Below are 21,139 nucleotides of genomic sequence, written 5' to 3'. Positions count from 1 at the left end.
TTGTCTGATTTGATAAAATTTTTTGAGATTTTCTGAATATGTTTATCCTTTTTTTTGTATTTTCTTTCTTTTTTGTGTTTTATGTATTTGTAAAAAATAAAAATAAATATTTTTAATTTCTAGGAGTTTTATATAATTTTAATTTTTTTCTAATTATTTTAAAAATTTGAGAATACTTTTCTTATTTTCTCTTATTTCCTTATTTTTTAGAATTTATTTTTTGAAAATAAAGTTGTGTGATGTGGTCCGCACTCAAAGTGCCATGTCACCCCTTTTTAACGTCCTTAACGATTGGGACAAACTGATAACGGATTAAAAACTTTAAGTACTAATTTGATACAAAAAAATTCTTTAAAAATCAAAGTAATAATTGAATCTAACTTTAGGACAAATAATATATTAACCTTATATTTTATATTATTAGACTAACCATTCAAAATTCTCAGGTTGATTAAATTTTTCTTATATTAGTTAGAGTTAAAGGAGAAATTACAAGAAATTTTAAAATACAATTTGAAGTTCTTTTAAAAATTTTACATGGATGTTTGTTTTATTTTTAAATATGTTTGCAAACATACAATGTTTTAAATCTAAAATCTTGAAAATATAATTTTTAAAAGCCCAAGTAATTTTTTTTTAAAATCCCAAATTTTCCATTTTATCATAAAATTAAAATTAATTCTAAAAAATAAAAATGATTTTTTTGTAAAAATCCAAAATTTTCCACTAAAAGCCTAAGTAATTCTCTATAAACTCTCATGTTTTTCCCTTTTACTTAAAAAATAAAATTAATTATAAGAAAAAGGAAAAATAAATTATTTTTTAAAATTGATAAAATGATTGACAAAATGAAAATTTTTTAAAGTTAGGCGTTGTAAAATAACATTGAATTAATGACAAGTGATCAAAATAAAAATTTATTAAAGATGAATGACTGAAATAAAATAATTGTAAGCGGCAGTGCCTGATTTGCGATTTGTTTTATTTTTAATGTCCAAAATGAAAATATATGAAAATTGGAAGACCACTGTGTAATATAGCCTTAAACAAGTTACAAATTGTTTTGCAAGCCAAGGTTATTACCGGAAGGCTAAAAAAAAAATCCAAAATCTCTAAATTCTTTTCTTTGTTTTCTTTATTTTTTCTTGCAAAATTAAGAAAAGAAAAGAATTCATATGTAAAATAATAGAAAAAATATACATACTGAATTACTGATGTTGAAATTCCGCTGGAAGAACCATAAAAAAGACATCAGTATCAGCTTCAAGAATCAGAGGAGAGAAATTCGAGATTGCTCTTTTACTCTCTATAAATTTCTAGGTTTTAAGACTCAGTCTTAATTAATTATTATTATCGAAAACGGCTATTTCCTCTGTTTATTTGCTAATCGACAATGAGCGATCAATCGGAGGAATTGCCTCTCATGGCTCCCCCACCGATCACCGAGCCCAGCGAGATCGACCTCGAGGCCGGTCCAGCCGATCAAATTCAGTGTCGAATTTGCCTCGAAACCGACGGTATGTTCTACTTTTAAACCCTATTTCCTCAAATTTAACTTCCTTTTTTTAAAGAAATTTTAAAAAATTGGTTTCATCGATTGTGCTATTAACCACGATCACTTTGCATATTTTAAACCTTCCTCTCGAAAAAATTCTGGTCTTTTTTTTCCTTCAAAATTCAACTACGTACATCACTCTAGTATAACGGGTTCAATTTTGGCGACCGAACTGATTGGATTATTAAACGAATTTAGAGAAGATAAAAATAGCAATTTAATTATTTTCAATTCCCTTTTTTTATTTTAAATAATTCCTTCGCAGTAAATTTTTTGGTCATCCTACACAGTAATGTTTAACAATTATGAAAAAAAGAAAACTTATTTTTTGTTGCTAAGGGTGTTGTTTGAAGGAGATTGTGCTAATAACTAGTTCAATGTGCAATTGTTTACCTCAGGTAGAGATTTTATTGCTCCTTGCAAGTGCAAAGGAACATCAAAATATGTACATCGGGAATGTTTAGATCATTGGCGAGCTGTAAAGGTATAAACATTGATGCCCTTTTTCTTCATTTTTGAACAGTGAAATTGGAATGCTTTATACTTTACTTGTACTATGGTTTCACTGGCGTCTGTAGGAGTGCTTTTCTTTACAGCTGTTATTTCATTGCTTGAACTAAATTTCAATGCTAGTGTTGTTGTGTTAGTTTCTGGATGCCAATTGTTCTGATAATCTAGATTCAATTTCTTTCTTCTGCATATGTCTGGTAACAGAGTAAAAAGTTAGACAATCATACAACATAAAAAAAAGATATATACCTGCAACATTAGTCCTTTGTTCAGTAATGGAAACAAAAACTGCGTTTACTTTATATTCCCCCCCCCCCCAAAATGCAAGTTTAGTGAATTTAACTTAAGGGGAGCCTTCTCCTAGTCTTTTCCCCTCAATGTGTGGTTTTAACATTGTGATAATTAGTATAACTCTTTCATGGCACAAGCATTGCAGATCTTGTGTGCTGACAATTGGATCACTAATGAAATCACAAAGATAAAAAGTTGGGAACAAATTCCAATTCATGTTAATGTGGTCAGATATCAGCTTCATTCTATATAAAAATTCATTATATTGAATGAGGATTGTGGTTGCAGACTGAATAGCAGTTACTCCCAGCCCAATCTTACAAATGCAGTTGATCTTGATCTTGATCAAGGACAAAGGCATAAAGTATTAAGTGTTTGTCTATTGTGTAAAGTTTAACCTACTAGCAATTTGATACCGGTTACCAATTTGCCTTGATCAAAGACAAAGACAAAGGCATAATGATTTCAGGTTACTTTGATAGCTTCCAATATAGTCCATCTTAAAGTGTCCCTAACAGGAATTTGGAGAACGTTATGCTGTATTGCTTGAAAATTGAAATAACCTCAAGCATAACATGTAACTCCAAACATTGAATAATCAACTCAAAAGTCCAGTATGTTATACTAAAATTTAATAGAATTTTGAGAAATGCACCTATATTACATTTTCTGAGACACAAATAGCTTTATAAATAACATAGTAATTGTTGAATATGGTTCGGTTTAGAACAGTTGTTCTTGGATAATCCCTTGGAAAAGATCACAGGAAAAGTTTATAGGTAAATTGTTTGCACGTTTATACAACATTTACAACAATCATTAAAACTTAAACAAGAATTAACCTATGTTACCTTCTTGAAGGCTACCTTTACCTAACAGTAGATAGGACAAAGTTGATTAAGTGCTTTGGATATTTTTGGACAAGGTGCATTTGATTAGGCGCTTGCTTGGTGTGCCTAGGCACACTTTTTGTTAAGGTGTTAGGCATTAAAAGAAGCAATTTGGTTGAAGCTCTCTTTAATTTAATTTGTTTTGAACTTTTCTTTTCACTAGATGTACCTTTAAGAGTGAGAAAGGGATAACATCTAACTTTCTGCTTTTCATTATTTGAGTACACAACAATACACATAAGATCATAAGGAAATCATGTATGTTGACGAACAAGAGAAAAAGAAAATTGTGAATGTTTTATGGATAAAATTGGCCTTTTTTGGAGTTTGTTATCATAATCGCATATCATAAGCATATTTTATATATACACACAGAGGGACACATGAAAACACACATGCATTTGCACCTTACTTCACTTAGGCAAGCACATTTTTTCATCTTAGGCAATGTAAGGATTCTAATGTCTAGAGTGCACCTTGTGCCCTTTACAACACTGGCTGGGTCAGTGTGGTCAAGGGCACTAGGCGCACACAAGGCGCGAAGTCCTCTATATAGCCTGAGGTGCAAGGTGCAAAAAAAAAAAAAAAAAAAGAGCTCAAAAGCTCGTCTAAGTAAAGGCGCATACGTATTTATGTTACATTATGGTTGGTCCTTTAGTTACGAAAAAAAACAAACAAAGAATTGTAATATTCTCAATCTTTCCTCCAAATGCATATTACAAAAATTATTGAAAAAAATTACAATAGAAGAAAATAAAAAATAGAGAAGGAGAAAAAGAATTAAAGGAAAAAAGAAATAATAGAATAGATAGAGAATAAAAACAAATGTTTACCTTTTGCTTGGTAGTGTTGGTATTTGGTTTTGAAGAGAAATGTTCAAGGGAGATTGAAGTTTTGAGTTTTGATGATTTAATGAAGTTTTAACAAAGTTTTGAGAAATCTAGTTGGTTTATAATTGATAAAATTAAAAGAAATAATAGCATCTTGAGTTTTAAAATTAAAAAATATATATAAAAAAGAAGTTAAAAGTAGGCTTAAGTGAAGGAAATAATGATATTTGAGTTCTCTAAATATAAAATAAAAGGGAAACTTAAAAGTTAACAGTCAGCTGTAGTGGGTATTTTGATTTTGTTTTTTTATTTTTCTTTTTCTATTTAGAGGGTATTTGAATTTTAAAATAACAATAATAATAAAAGAATCTTAAGAATTGGCTCCATTGCTTCACTCAAGCTAGCTTTTTTTCCGCCCATTGTTGAAGTCCAAAGTGCAATGAAGTGCAATAAAGTGCACTAGGGCAAGCGCCCAATAAAATAGCTTCGCCTGAGAAGGTTGAAGGCGAAATCTTGATTTCATGGTGCACCTTAGCACCTAGGCGCGCCTATGTGAGTGCCTTAATGACAGTGGGCTGGTTATGCCTGTGACCACACACTCGAATAGAATGATGATCAGTTATCAGGAGGGAATTAGATATCGGCAAAGCTAACATCTGTGTGTGTCTTTAATGGGCATAACACTGCTCTCCTTTTTCCTAGCTACCGTCTCTCATTATGTCTATTTTTTTTCCAGGAAGGGTTTGCATTTGCTCATTGCACAACCTGTAAAGCTCCTTATCATTTGAGAGTTCATGTTGCTGCTGATAGGAAATGGCGAACTTTGAAATTCCGTTTTTTTGTGACGAGAGACATTTTATCCATATTTCTGGCGGTTCAACTAGTATGTAGTCTGTTCTTGATTGTCTGCCATTGTTAGTTTACTTCTATTCTAAGTTTACTTCTATTCTAAATATGTTTCTTATTTATAATGCTTGGATCTTTTGTCAATTGTGTTCAGGTCATTGCTTCACTTGCATATTTGGTCTATCTAATTGATGGTTACCAGCAGTCATGGCTCCGTCTTGCATGGGGTTTTGATAGTGAGCTTAGTTTCTATTACATATGTGGTAAAATCTCAATAACCTGAAGTGATATGTTGTTTGTCTTTAAAATAACAGGATTTGTTAGTTTGCCTTTTGGGTTATTGATTGATAAATAGGATGATAGGAGGAATTTGGCTTATCTAAGTTTGATCACTTATCTGTTTTCAAAATTTATTAATTACTGCAACGGATTGAGCAACTTGAGTATAATTCACAAACTTTCTTATCGCATATTGTTGCTTCCCTTAGAAAAATTTGGAATGCTTTTCTTATAAGTCCCTCAGTTTGAGAAGCAAACTGATACAGTTCCTAACATGCAAATACTAAATGTAACATTGGAAGGGCTTATGTCATGTGGGAGGTTGCTGCATGCAAGATCTGTCTCATGTTAATAGATGGATAATAAGTAGTGCTAAATCCTTGGTTGTGACCTAAATTTCATATATTTGCTGGCAAGTTTATTTGTATTACTGAAGTTTCCTTCTCTATTGAACCCAGCAATAAATGTCTTGTTTCATGCAGCAACCTATGTGTTGAGATCCGTTTTTAACATGGAAGAAACTAATCAATTGAAAATTCTTATGCAGTTAAAGACATGGAATTAGTCATTATAAAGTGTAAAAGTTAAATATTGAGATATAGTTTTAGCTACAAGGTTTGACTAAAATCATATAAGGTCCTTAACCAAAATAAGTTGTTAATATTTGTCCTTGGTTAGATCACTTAAAAAAATAAGTTTATTGGTTACCTCCCATGAAGGAAAGGAGCTTTATAGGTTAAATATATCCTCAGTCAAGAAAGAAATCTTTAGAGGTTGAGGTATCTTAACCAAATAAAGAGGTTATTATAGGTTGAGTATTTGAACCCAGAAAGAATTGGTTATGACATGAAATTAATCAAGCAATTAATCATTATAAACTGTATAGTTAAATATTGAGATATAGTTTTAGCTTAAAGGTTTGACCAAAATAATGTGGTTCTTAACCAAAATAAGTTGTTAATATTTGTCCTTGGTTAGATTATCCAACCAAATGAAGAAGTTTATTGGTTGAGTATCTTAATGAAGTGGTGTGGTTTAGGGGAGAAAACAGCAGCAACAGAAAGGATTAGGGTTGAACAAAGAAGTAAAAAAGTTGGAACTCTAGAGAACTTAGGGTTTAAAACAAATCTAATTTCTTTATTATAATTCAAAGGTAACAATAATATCATTAATGCTGGCTGTTAAGCTTACAATTATTTATATAGCCTTTCTTTGTTGCAAGTAAAGTTATTAGGTTTTCTTGCAAATAAAGTTTATTCCTAGCCCTAATTTTAAACTCTAAAGATAACTAATAACCCTTGCCGTCCATAATATACCTATTACTTAATACATAAATCTGAAATAATAAAATATTATAAAATAACTAAAAGCTTCTGTGTCATTCTCCCCAGCTTGGAAAACTCGACTCCAGTGAGAAAACTTTCACAACATCAATATAATTTTCTAGATCAGCTCTCTGCAGCTTCTTCTTCATGTAATTGTCCTGATTCATATCAATGGTTGAAAAGCTTCTTCACAAGTAAAAGTTGGAGTATGAGTCTATTTTTCAGGTTTCCTCCTAACTTTAGATTCCCAAGCAACTTAATTCGATAGATTTTCTGCTCAAGATTATAAGCTCCTTTAACCACTACAGAATAGTAAACTTTCTGAACTCTTCCACCTTCCCTTTCTTCAACTTTGTCAATATATGCAAGAGGGATCATTAACCGCCAAATTCAGGATGTCAGTTGCACAACAGTCTCCACTCCTTTCCTAATTTCTACTGTTTCGATAAGTAGCAACATAAGTAAATTTCAAGTCAACCACCAAAGAACTAGCTCCAAGATTGTTTAAGTTTTCTGAAGCTTTGGAACTCTTAAAAACAACTACTGTAAAATACCTCTTACATAAAAAGCATTTCTGACCTGTCCAAGGATATACCACTCAAACAAACAACAGATCAATCAAAAACCAATATTTCTACAGGAATATCATTAAGAGCAACGCTTCTATTATTTCCATGAGAAGTTCTAGGAGACCCTTTCAAAGAAGGCTCCACCTCAATTCCAGAAAATATTTCAATCATAGTAGGACTTTCTTCTTTGGTTTCAGAATCATTAACAAAAGTCTTCATCTTACCTGCAACAAGTAGGACCACTCTAGAACTATTACCAATAGTATCAGCTTTTGGATATTCTTTAAAACTAGGCCATAAGTTGGTTTTATCACTCTCTGCAATTTGAGGTATTTCCATTGGACTGGTAAAGTTAGGCTGAACACTAGTCTGTTTAATCACCACCAGAAGCAAGAGTTCCTTGAGAAACATCTTTCTTGTCACCAACACTTCGAGGGCATGTACTATCAACCTCCATTTTACTCTTTGTAATTAAATTTTTATTTGGAATCTGTTTTGAACTGGCAACATTCTCTAAGCCAATATGGGTTTTACCCTCGGGTTTAAAAGAATTAGCTCTCTGAACAAAGCTCATAACGACAAGAGGTCTGTTGTTTTCCACACTGTTTTCTAGTTCCTTCGCACCAGCTTCAATAACATATACCTTTTTTTTCTTTCTTCTTTTGGAACATCACAAGCTGAAACAGCTTTTTCATGAGATGGTGCACTGATAGTTGATTTACCATCAAAATTTTCTTGTCTACCTCAAACATTGTCTGGCATGATATATGAGCAGGAGGGGTATTCCTGCTCTCACATCCACAAGGTTTGCCAACTTTAGTTTTTGTTGAGCAGGTTTCAGAGAAAATTACAGCATTTAGAGTGATAAAACCAACTTATGAGCATGCTTTTTGCAAAGTCTAGTAGTCTGCCCACCTCACGATCCACATAGATACGCTTAGCATTTCTAACCACTCATAAAGGCCATCTATAGTCTTAAAAGTTGTCTTTGTTTCATCAACACTTCTCTATCTATTGTGGTGATAACCACAATATCATTCAACCAAGGTATCCCTACAAGAATATAATCCACATCCATAGTAACAATGTAACATCATGCAAGGAATGATCATCTAGGTCATACCACTCTTTAAAGAATGCTTCCATCTCTTCGACTTTATGTTGGGTATGGCGATGGTGAAGCTTCTTGTCGGAATGCACGCTAATCTCCTTATCACCACTTAAGGGAACATCTATTTCACTACCTGATTTGATCTCATTATCATTGTGTTTGATCTTCCTCATCAATTCACCTTCATAGATCTCATGGATCATGTTGAACATATTGAGGCCCTCGAACATGATGGGATTGAAATACAGGTCAGTCTCACATTGATCCCTAACTTGTTCAAAATCCTTCACATGAGCACTCAACGCCTTTTGTAGTGAAAATCGTTGGTCAAGTGCATCTGCCATGGCACTAGACTCTTCTTCACCTTATGAACAATCAAGGGCTCTCCCTGAACTGGAAGTACATCTTCAATTTGTTCAGGATATTCATCATAGATAGGTTCTAACATATTATAATCTTGCTCTTCCACATGTATCTTGCCATGAAAACCAGCAACTTCAATATTGATTCCACCCTTGCTTAATCCAAGGGCATACACCAACCGCTCCTCCAATCCACCTCGTACTTCACGATGTGCAGGTCCAACATCATGAAAGGGGCTTTCTTCATCACGAAAACCAGATTTATCAGCAAGACTACCTTCGAGTTTGTCAAACTGGTTGTGGGCACTTTTTGGAATCTCCATTTGGGTTTCTGCTTGTTCCTGTTGCAACCAAACACAATCTGGACGTGACAATTCTTTCATCACACATCGTACTGCAGCCAATTCCGTTTTTCAAAGCAAACCATAATATAAACACTAGGATCTAATTAAGCTCTGATGCCAAAATTGGTGTGGTTTAAGAGAGAAAACAGCAACAATAGAAGAATTAGGGCTGAACAAATGAGTAAGAAAAAGTTGGCACTCAGGAACTTAGGGTTTTAAAAAACCTTTAGTTTCTTTATAATAATTCAAAGAAATAATAATAATAATAACAAAAATGCTGGCTGTTAAGCTTACAACTATTTATGTAACCCTTCTTAGTTGCAAGTAAAGCTATTAGGCTTTCTTGCAAATAAAGTTTATTCTTGTCCCTAATTTTAAATCCTAAAGATAACTAATGACCCTAGCCATCAATAATGCATCTAATACTTAATACATAAATCTGAAATAATAAAATATTGTAATATAATTAAAAGCTCATGTGTCATGAAGGAAAGGAGCTTTATGGGCTGTCTTTCTCAACGAAGGAAGAAAACTTTATAGGTTGAGGTTTTTAACCAAGTAAAGAGGTTAAGAGGTTTTTACAGGTTGAGTTTTTGAACCTAAAAAGAATTAATTGATTTTCTCAACAAAAGAAAAAGCTTTAGGTTGAGTATTTCAACTAAGGAATAAGATTGATAGGTTAAGTGTCTTAACAAAGAAAAAAAGATTTATCAGTTGAGTTTTTGAAGAAGGAAAGAAGTTTTATTGGTTGAGCTTTTCAAGAAGGGAAGAAGTTTCATAGGTTGATTATCGATTAAGAAAGAAGCTTTATTGATTTGAGTATTTCAACTAGAAATGCCTTGTATATTGAGTATCATAAAAGAATTAAAGTAATGTTTATGAAGGTAATTTAGTAGCAATGAGAAAACTTAATTAGAAAATATGGTTAATTGAACCAAGTAAGATTGTTTACTTATGACGCAACTAAATGGAGTTTTGCTAATTTTATTAGTTCTATTCAATGTTGTAGGTTGTTAGGAAGGTTATCTTGATTGATTTGCTTAAGTTGCTAGGTTTGATAGCCTAAGATTTCCATATTAAGAAGATAACAAACCATGAAAGTTTTAAGCTTTAAGAAATTTGATTAACTTTGATTAAGTTCTACAAGTTTGTAAGTTTAAAAGGATTGAACCTTGAAAAGTTTAAGCATTGGTCAAAGTTGAAAGTGAAACCAAAGAGACAGTCTTTCATTTCTCAAACAACGTGTCTCAACAAAAGCTATCTAATAGATTATGTAAGTTGTCCAAGGAGATTGAGAAGTATATTGTCGTTGATAAAGTAGTGTTTCACAAGATTAAGCATGTCTTAAAGAAATAATATTGTAGCTTGAAAACTATAAGCTAACTAGAACAACCTAGAAAACTGAGCTTGAAAACCTGAACTGTCACCATTACTATTGTAGCTTCTTGAACATGACTTGATTTTGTTATACTCAACTGATAGAACTTCTTTCCATAGTTGAAATACTCAACCTATAAAGTACTTTTCCCTTAATTTAGATATTCAACCTATAAAGCTACATTTCTTGGTTGAATCTTTAACCTATAAAGCTTATTTCCTTGGTTGAGAAACTCACCTATAAAGAGTTTTCATTGATTGAAAACACTGAACATATTTTCCTTGGTTTGAAACTATGATAAAGCTTTCTTCCTTGCTCAACCAATAAAGATTTCTTCTTTTGTCGAGACTCGAGACACTAAACTTATAAGGTTTCCTTGTTTGAAGTACTCGACCCATAAAGCTTCCTCTTTTCATTAAATAACCTAACCAAGGACAAGAATTAACATATATATATATATTGAATTAACTTTATGTTATCTTATAAATGAGAGTATATTTCAACATTTAAATTCACAACTTATAATGAGTAGTTGCTTGATTGATTTCATGTTTTAACCGATTAGAATTTTAATTGTTTAACTTTTTCCATCTTGAAAATGGTACTCAACACCTTGTTAAATCATTTGTAGAAATCACAACTTATATTGCTGTGTTGTTTTCATTGTCTTTCATGTTACACTTAGTTATGTTCCAAAATCTTCTCTGTATTTATTTCTTTGAAATTTACCAAATGCTGCTGGGTGAATTGACTAGTTTGCTTGAATAAAACTTTTATTTAACTAGTTTTTATGTATTTTTTACTTATGCAAAATATCCATTATTTCATCTTGGGTATTGCTCTGTTATTGATAGTTTGGTTGTTGAATTCAGGGGCACTGCTATTTTTTGCTTTGCTGGGGCTATCAGGGTGCTTTATTACATGCTATGATCGACGAGTGCGTAATGATTTGGCTCAGCCTTGTAGAGAATTATGCCTCTGTTGTTGTCAGCCTGGGTATAACTCTACTAATACTTGTAAACTATTATCGGTGTCGAGTTTTACTGTCATTTTGATATATTAGTATTCATTATCATTACTCTGCTAAAACTTTGCCCTTTACGTATTGGTATGTTAAAGTAGAATGAGTTTATTACTTAAACAGGTTGCTGCCCTGATTTATCATCATTTACTTCATCTTCTCTCTTTCCCCTGTCCCTCTGTGAAATGTTATGTCTCATAATTGATATAACAGAGTACATTTTATGTTTATCTCTATTGTTACACCTCCAGATATTTTTCATCAAGTTCTTCATAGTAGTGTGCCAAATTTTGCATGTGTTGTACCACTCCCCATCTCTTTTCTGAGTTCTGTGCAATGTGCTATTTACTTGTTCATTGCATAGAAACTTCTGAGCTTCCTTTGATCTGAAATGAAATTTACACTCAGATTGTCAATTTTCATGTATTTGGAGGCATCAAATGCCTTTTTAACCCCTACTCCCCCCATTTCCTATTTTTTCTTTACTGATATGACGTGCCATTTATCTGTCCATGAAATCATGACAAGGGAATATTAGCAATTGTAATGAAGTTAGCAAATATCTGTTTACTCCTACGATAGGTGTTGGATACAAGTATGCATTCTACATGGGTATGGTTTTTTTACTTTTCATGTGCTTGGAGGGTCCTTGAAGTTTCATATCATCATGCCCATGTCCAAAAAATGCTTTGGACGCAGGTATTCCAAGAAAAATGAAGAGTCAGAGCAACATCAGTTTATTCCAGTTTAACCCTTTCAGAAGTATATATACATATATATTAACATCCTCCAACCATGCTTAATGTTCATTGTGCCGCTGTATACATGTTCAGTACGTCAGTTGGAGCACAAATGGATAGCTTTAGCTGATGATGCCTTTAGATGTTCTGTAGCTATTACTGTATCTCTGACAGATCTGCACACAGCTTTTCCTCTCTTTGGCACTTGTCATATTGTGCGTCTTTGGGTTTGCTTCCTTTTTTCCTTTTGGCATTGTTATTTATTTAGTTATCATGTATCGTCTGCATAGTTTAGAAGAGTCTCTTCTACATTGCACTTAAAGTTTGCAACATATGTTGGCTTCATTTTTGCTCATTCTAGTGATTTACCTAATTCTAAACCATTCTCTCCCTCCTTCCCTTTCCAGTGCTCCTCTCATTGGTTAGTCCTTTTGTTATGGGGTTCCATTGTTATTGCTGCTGAAACTAGGCTGGTGCCACTGGGGGAAATGGAATATAACTAAAAATTATCCGAATAAGTTTTCAGTACTAACGTATACTACGATCTGATTTAGTTTAAAGCATGTTGTTTTCACTTTTTATTTATTTTGATATACTAAGCTATTTAAGTGGTGCTAATGACGGGGGAGGAAATAAATAAATTGTTACTAGGGAAATCATTTAACTTCAAATGGTCAGTAAGAAGCTTCAATATTTGATGGACTGCAGTTGCTTCTTATTTAGTTGATATATTAAGCTATTGAATACGGTCTATTCATGGGGGTGAGGCACGTACATGTAATTTACTAATTAATTTATGGGAGTATTGGCCTATTAATTAGGTAATCCTAGTCAAATTATTAATCTGTTGATTCTCTTAACTCGTGTAGGATGTGTGCTGACTGCCACTTGCCTGGCACTCTTTGTATGTGGACTGACTGTACTACGTGCTTTGAAAGCTGTGCTAGTGCTGCTACTGAATGTGGTTGCCTAGGAGGTGCTGGTGAAGCAGGGCTGCCATTACTGTTCATAATGGCATTGATTGTGCTCGGACTATTTACGGTGATTGGCATATTTTATAGTGTTCTGGTTGCTACAATGGTTGGGCAAAGGATTTGGCAGCGTCACTATCACATACTCGCAAAAAGAATGCTGACAAAGGTGAGTTGCATTAACATTTCTTCAGTTTTGGTTCATGTACTTCTTTATCATTAAGTACAATTCTTTACCGCAATAGGTCAACTAGGTCCAACCAAACTATTTGAGGAAGTTATTTTCTAGGTGCTAGCTTGTAGATGAATAAGCTACCCCTATAAGAAACATGAAATGGAAAGGACTGAACATTACCACCTTGTCCCTGTTTGTTTTATGGTTAAAAGTTTTTCCATCACTCATCATATCAGCTTCTATGATGGGATAGGCAAAAAGCTTAACTTAGGTTGTATGTAAGGATTGTCAGGAAATTTGGTGTTAATTGTGGCAATAGATCATATAATTTAGGTTTCTTTCGACATTTAGCTTGTTCACCATTTCATGTGAAGTATACCAACAGTGCTTATACGGTCCATCTATGCTGGTTGCATATATACTGTTCATTTTGCAAAACTTAGATGAAGTAGATTCTGAGAGGATGATATTTTCCATTCAAATTTCCTTTTTTTTTTTAAATTGATTCATCAGCTATTTTATAAATTAGCTCCCAAACTTTGTTTCTCTAGAAATGTGCCTTTCTTTTTGTGTGTGTGGAATTGCTGTGTGGTTAACATGATTCGGTTTTGTGTGTACTCTAATAGGAATATGTTGTTGAGGATGTTGATGGAGAAATGAATGGATCTGACTGGTCTCCTCCTCCTCTCCCACCTGACCATATTCAGCAGCTGAAAACACTTGGCCTTCTATGAGTTCAGAATTATATTGCCATTGACAAAAACAACATAATGTAAAGATGGACTGACTCCCCATTCTCGTAGGTCAGTCTTGACTACAGGCTTGTTATGAATCCACTTATTTCAACAAAAGTGTTTTATGCAGTTATCAAGCTAGAAAAGTTACGAAAGATTGTCAAAATCATTCAGTTAGAAGTCTGTGAATGATATTGTGGAGTTCTTAACACTTTCTTTTGTTTCACCATATTATGGAAATGCTTGCCATTAGTTTCACTTCCATTATATATAACTGACAATATGCAATTATCTCTTCCTGAGATTGGTTCCTTATCTGAATCTATTTTCATCCAAATGAAGCGTTTGTTCGCTGATTTGTTACCTGCGTACACTTTGCTAATGTATTTACCCAAACTTGAATATGCAGCTTTGTATGTTTGCTGATGCCTTTCTCTCTTCTTCGTTTGTGAATATTTACTATCTTCCATACTTGTAATGAGCTTATAATATCTACTTAATATGTTATCTTCTGCATAAACCATGTCGCCTGCAGATTTTATGTGCTTTACATACAGATAAACCTGAAAACCTAAGTACGCGCTTCCATGTTTAGAACAGCTGGGTATAAGAAACTCAGCAACTCAACTATTCAAGGCATTGACTCGAGAGTTCAGTATTCACTTGTTTGAGTCAGGTTTCAGTTGCGTGAACCAAATTGGTTTGGTTTTGTTGAATTTTTGCTGCTTGTACTCGGAGAGGACAATCAAATTTAAGTTCGATACTTTAATGGCATTGTGATCCAAAGCAATTACAATCCTAGTTTGTGCCTGCTTTTGTTGTTATTCACAACATACTCATGCAATGGGATTTTGTATTGAGATTTTATATATACAATTTAATGAAAATTAAAGTTTTGCTTGCATTAATAGTCCTAGACTTCCTAATTTAATAAACGAATAACTACAGTGTCTTGACCAACCACTGGTCCTTGAAAAGAAAGATATTGATAGTGAATTAACAACTATAGGCTGTTTATCAATAGCTATAGCAACTGCCTGCCTACTTCTTGGCAGTATTTAAGCATTGATAGCTACTATGCAGCTGTTCCGTAAATTACATCACCAACCCTCCCCTCTATAAACTCTTCCCCAGATAGCCATATGGAAAGTGAGCTTAATTTGTGGCCTCTCAATACACTAATAACACAAAATCAGAACCGTCCATACCCAAAACAAGGACTTGGCAGTTCCCACGCTACAAAATTACATGTGCGTCTTCCAATCCAAGCAATTTGTTCTAGTTCCAGTGAGCAATTGAAGCCAAAGATATTCAGTTTTCACACGATTGCAAATATAGAAATATATTATAGAAATCAACCGAAGTTCACCCAAAAGCAAAAGAACGAAAAAAAAAGTAAGTTGCAATAGGTATAAAAATCATTACAATCTGTGTAAACTATTACCGTGTAATGCAGATAACAAGAAGATCATATCGTCATCACTACTCTCATCATAATCCACCTGCCTGTGATAATTAGCCACAATCTCATCTGGCAAAACTTTGGTCCTGCAAAGTGGACAAGTCACCCAATACTGTTGTTGAAGCCATTAATCCAAGCAGTCCTTGTGGAAACTGTACTTGCATTTCAATTTCCTCACTTTCTCACCTTCTTCAAGCTCTGCTAACACACTGTACACTGCTCCACCTGCGTCGGCCGTGACGACCTTCTCGAGTAACGAATTGTTGGGTTCATTTCTTCGATGAGTTTCAGGTACTGCGCCGTTATAATCAGGCGTGTCTCAAGAGTCACAAACGCCGCCGGTGATGGGTCTCATAAGGATTTCAACTTCAAGGCGCAAGAGGGTGAAGAAGACTGTGGTCATGGTGTAGAGGTTTAAACACGTTATCACGAATTAATTAACTATGTCGTATTTCTATTGAATTTCCATATAAAATTTAAAACTAAACTTGTTACCACGAATTAATTAAATATTAATTTAGTTAAAAAATAATAAAATAAATTTCTCATATTATAAATTAATAAATGTTATTTTAAGAATATTTTATTTTTTTACTTTTTTATATAAAACATATAAAAATCAATTTAAATAACATATTAAAACTTAAACACAAGTCAAAATGATTTTTAAAATTTTAAGTTTATCAATTCAACTTACTAATTTGTTTTTGATATAATTTTTTTATAAATATATTTATTATACATTATTTTTCGCTTGAGTATCATAGTTTAATAATTATGATGGTGACTTCGTTCCATAGGCACATGCTACATTATTACATTGTCATAGTTGGATATAAATGTGTTATCTTTTTTTATATAACTTATGTATCATACAGTTAAATTCTATTATTTGATTAGGTTATTTTCGGTTCCTGGATTATTAAAAATTTGAAAAATTTTAGTCCTTCTTAAATGATATTATTAAATTTATTAATCTTTATTTTTTTTAAAATTTGATGTATTAACTATATTATCATATGTATAATGTTATGTCAGCTTATTATTTTCATATATTATTCACAAAATATTAATTGATAGATTTGACGGCTATCGTTTACAATAAAATTAAAATTTCAAAAATTAAAAAATATAGCTATTAAGAATGATCTAGTTGGAGAACATAAACTAATCTATAACTTTACCCATAACGCAAGACTAATAACATAAGTTATCCAAACATATTTAAATGCGACCATTGGTAAGGACTAAAATTGATCAAATTAAACTACAAGTACGAAATCCATAAGTCACGCAAAGTACATAATCTGAATTTGACATATCTATACTATTTGTAAAACCCTTTACTGAGCTGGTGGTACCCATCACTCGGGTCTCAATTCAATTAGGAAATTACTTTATTATCTGAGGATACTTTAGTCGTTTTATTTTAACAAAAACCAATAAAAATATGCATATAATGATATTTGACCTCATGTAAATTGAACTGATAAAATATTAAATTTACCACTCAACTAAAGCTTCATTTTAATATAATTTATACATATTTTTAACATGTACAATTTATTATTTCCATTAGTTGTATATCTACAAAACCACGATAAATAATTGTAGAACATTTAGTATTGTTAATCTTATGTATTTATGTGTTTAAATTTCATTTACTCACAATTTAATCTATTTTTTTATTCTAATATGGTGCATATTTTTTGCGTTATTATGATTAATTGGTTTCAAACCATGCATTTCATTATTTATTGTATGTTAATTTTAAACACATTTGTATTCTAAATTTGTGATTTTCATACGCATATACGTGTGATAGGATTTTTAGTATCTTAATATAACTTTTCACTCCTGTTGACGTGTCTCTAGTACAATTATATGAGCAATTTTTTAAATTAATTGAATATTTTTTTTCATTTAGTAATCATTCACTCTTTTTAAATTCGAGTAAATAAATTACTACCATTGAGGAAGAGAATTCGATAGTGAATAAAGTTAATTTCTTTTTATATTAGTAACATAAAAATGAATTTCAAAATAATTGTCTTAAAACTAACAAAATAAAGATTTAGTTTTCTCATTGCTTCTATTGACACAATATTTTATCATTAATTCAGAACAAGAGGTTCCTATCTTGTACACATTTCGTTTCTTTGAACCCCTGCAAAGAAACATAAACATGATTAGTGGCTTTAGAAGTAATTACCGATTGGTTTTTTGATCTTCCACTAAACAAGTTTCAATAACTAATAGTTCATTATCTTTCCCTTCCGAGACAAGGTAATCCTTGTACTCTTTGTAGCCAACTCTAAGTGCCAGTTTTGTTGCAAAAGAAGCTTTTGGACTTCAAGATGTCCTTGGGCTTCACTCCCTTCTTACTATTTTATTTCGAAAAAATTGAATTTTTACCCATGTTCTTTCCCTTAACTTATTTTTTTCTTCCGTTTTAAGGATAATATGATTGCCAAGTTGGCTTCTGGTTTGGTTTGGATTGGTTGCCTACCATTCAACACCAACTTATAAAATTACAACTTTTCATTGGCTATGTAAGGTTAAGTTGTTTGTTTCCTAAGTTGTAAGTAGCCCTAAAGTTTGCAAAGTATTTAGACATGGTTTTGAATACCATTTCAATTTTTGTATTATAGTTTAGCTTAACCCCATTGTTCTCCACTTCTGCAAAGAATCTTGTAACATCCCTTACCCGGACCGGTCGTAGGACCCAAGTCTCAAGATGCTACTATAGTTATCGGAATAGTCACACACAATTTACAACATTTAATCAAATTTAAATGAACAGATTATTCCAAACACAAGTATAATAGAAATTATGAGTATTTCAGGGACTAAATCGAGCTTCCAATCATTAATAGATTCGAGCATGAATAAGGACCAATTTGTAAATTTTAAAAACTTTGGAATTAGGTATCGATACATAGTAAGTGGTATTGATACTCCCATCAAGAAGTATCAATACTAAATATGGTATCGATACCGTTTTGGCAATATGCCAAATTTGGAAATTTCGAAAAAAACCATTTTTATCGATACCTTTAAAAAGTATCATTCCTTAACAAATAGGTATCGATAATTTTATAGGTATCGATACCAATTTGCCAGTTTGTCCATTTTAAAAACTATTCATTTGGTAAAGTACTGATACCTTGGTCCCTAGTATCGATACTTTTACCAAGATGGCTAAAACTCATAAGTTTGAAAACACATTTCATGCTCAAACCAAATTCTAATCAAAAGATGGCTTAGACATTGTCACGCCCCAAAATTTAGGGGGTTAATTGAAATAAATAACCAAGAAATTGAATAGGCTTGATAGTTAAGTACCACTCCTATATCCTAGAGGTCTTAAGGTCAAGCCACTCCTATCCCATTTCCTTTTCTTTTATTTTCAACAAGCTAGGATGAAAACCGCACTAAAGCAAGTATTGTTAGGAGTAAAAATTTAAAAAGAAATAGGCTTTAGGCATAATGATTAAGAGCATGCCCCCTCCTTTGTTTACCCAAATTCGAGCCACCCTTTCCCCAAAATGCATTTCTATTTTTGTCAGCTAAGGGAAAATTGCTATGCTGCCCCTAAGGTTTCCCAAATCCTAGATATTTAGTCTAAATTTTCCCAATTATACTTGAATTATGTTTCTTTTCAAATCCCATTCAAACTTTTCTTTCCTCTTCCTAGTTCTTCTCATCTTTCTTTTCTTTCCTCTCCTTTACATGTAACAACCCGTTTTTAGTGAAATCAAAAAGTGGTTTCGAGGCCACAAATATGACTAGTAAAATTTTTATTTTATTTTATATGGGATGTTAGTAAGGTCTTATTAAAATTTCATTAAGAAATTTTGATTTTTGCATGATTAACTAAGTAAAAAGGACTAAATCGTAAAAAAAGGGTAAAAGATGAGTTCTATTAGCTAAAGGGGTTAAATGACTTTGGAAATGAAAGTTAGTTGTCTTGAATGGTAATTATACCATACATGTTGATAGTGGATGTACATGGATAGGTTATAATGTAATTATTGTAACACCCCGAACCCGATACCGTCGCCGGAGTCGAACACGAGGTGTTAACAGACTTCAAACCACTTATTCGACATTTCCCAGACAAGCTGCCGATCTGCGTACTAGTCGCTTTAAAAATCATATCTTGAGTTTCACAACTCGAAAATCAGTTTCGTGATTTTTCCCTGAAACTAGACTCATATGCCCATCTCCATAATTTTTTTTCAGAATTTTTGGTCGGGCCAATTAGTACAGTTTATTAGTCAAAGTCTCCCATGTTACAGGGATCGACTACACTGACCCTTGCGCATTACGAATTGGATATCTCCCTGCACAGAGCTTCAATACTGATGTCGTTTGTTTCTATAGAAACTAGACTCAGAGAGGAATCTGTACATATATGGCATGACTCCTAATTATCTCTGGTTAATTTATAATAAATCTCCAAAGTCGGAACAGGGAATCCAGAAACCGTTCTGGCCCTGTCTCACGAGAACCTGAATAACTCTTAACATACTGTCCATATGATCTTTTTGTTACTTCTATATGAAAATAGACTCATCGAGCTTCGAATACATAATTTATTCATAAATTAATTCCACTCCTACTATTTTTAGTGATTTTTCGATCTCACGTCACTGCTGCTGCCAGCATCTGTTACGAAAGCAACTATGCCTATTTCGTGATTTCTCCTTGATCTAACTAGTAATTCATCATACATATCACCAATTATGATCATGACTAGCCATGCCAAAGGCTAATCATTGTCAAACTTCCCCCTACTACACTATTGCCATATCATGAATTTTAACACCAAAATAATCAACCATGACGTATGGCATAAAAAGGTCGAATTATCAAGATTTGCGACCTAAGTTATGAGTCCAAACCCAACCGAACATTTATGCCATTTTCGCATGGCTAAAAGATTACATACCAAAGTTCAAACACAACATAATAGCCTATACATGCCGAAATGTTCTCCTAAGCCAACTAAGAAGAAAGTACCAAAACTTGCTATCCGGTGTGATGACTTCGATGACGGCCCGACCACGCAAAAAGAGACGAGTCCAAGAAACCTAGTATGGGTGACAAGGAAACACCGAGTGAGTTTATAACTCAGTAAGTCATAAGCAATACACTACCATCCATTAATAACATTACCACAAGAGGAAACAAAATGGAACGAGGCTAGTTACTCCATCCATACCGAACCATACCATAGTTCCTCCGACCTATCGGTTCAATCTCATACCAAATCATGCATTCACATTCCATATACTCATCAATAGAATATTCGAGGCATTTTCATAAATCATTTTATTTTCGTTACAATCATACAACTAAACGGCCTTTCACCCATTCCACGATAAATCTTATGTACGTGACTTCAAGTATATTCGTCACATAGGTTCAACTTACCAAGCTCAACTCCAAATATAAACATAGCACCTATTAGCCATGAACTCAAGATACTTACCCGATCCGCTATCCGTGATCGACTCAATAGTGTCGCACACTTAGTGTCCATAATGATTCAAGAATATTTATTAAGTCCGCACACTCAGTGCTATATAATCAACTCGCACACTTAGTGCTACATAATCATACTCGCACACTTAGTGCTACATAGTCAACTCGCACACTTAGTGCTACATAGTCAACTCGCACACTTAGTGCTACATAGTCAAACTCGCACACTTAGTGCTACATAATCAAACTCGCACAC

The 21,139-nt window shown here is 32.9% G+C and overlaps 1 protein-coding gene and 1 long non-coding RNA gene across 2 annotated transcripts; one reads left to right on the top strand and one right to left on the bottom strand.

Moving 5' to 3' along the window:
• Positions 1–1,060: 1,060 nt before the first annotated feature.
• On the top strand, positions 1,061–14,189 carry LOC107911492 (uncharacterized). The gene is made up of 7 exons (XM_016839324.2): positions 1,061–1,517; positions 1,954–2,039; positions 4,813–4,959; positions 5,077–5,185; positions 11,163–11,286; positions 12,921–13,191; positions 13,824–14,189. The coding sequence occupies exons 1-7, from the start codon at positions 1,394–1,396 to the stop codon at positions 13,929–13,931; spliced, it is 969 nt and encodes a 322-aa protein (XP_016694813.1). The 5' UTR covers positions 1,061–1,393; the 3' UTR covers positions 13,932–14,189.
• A 623-nt stretch (positions 14,190–14,812) lies between these two features.
• Positions 14,813–15,929, bottom strand: LOC107911493 (uncharacterized). The gene is made up of 2 exons (XR_001687910.2): positions 15,376–15,929; positions 14,813–15,209 (listed from the first exon to the last, which is right to left on the bottom strand). It is a non-coding gene; the product is annotated as an uncharacterized lncRNA (long non-coding RNA).
• Positions 15,930–21,139: the final 5,210 nt, after the last annotated feature.

This window comes from Gossypium hirsutum, chromosome D11, assembly GCF_007990345.1.
Source record: "Gossypium hirsutum isolate 1008001.06 chromosome D11, Gossypium_hirsutum_v2.1, whole genome shotgun sequence".
Taxonomy (NCBI): Eukaryota; Viridiplantae; Streptophyta; class Magnoliopsida; order Malvales; family Malvaceae; genus Gossypium; species Gossypium hirsutum.
The sequence above is the reverse complement of the archived record's forward strand: the minus strand, read 5'-3'. Positions and strand labels throughout refer to the sequence as shown.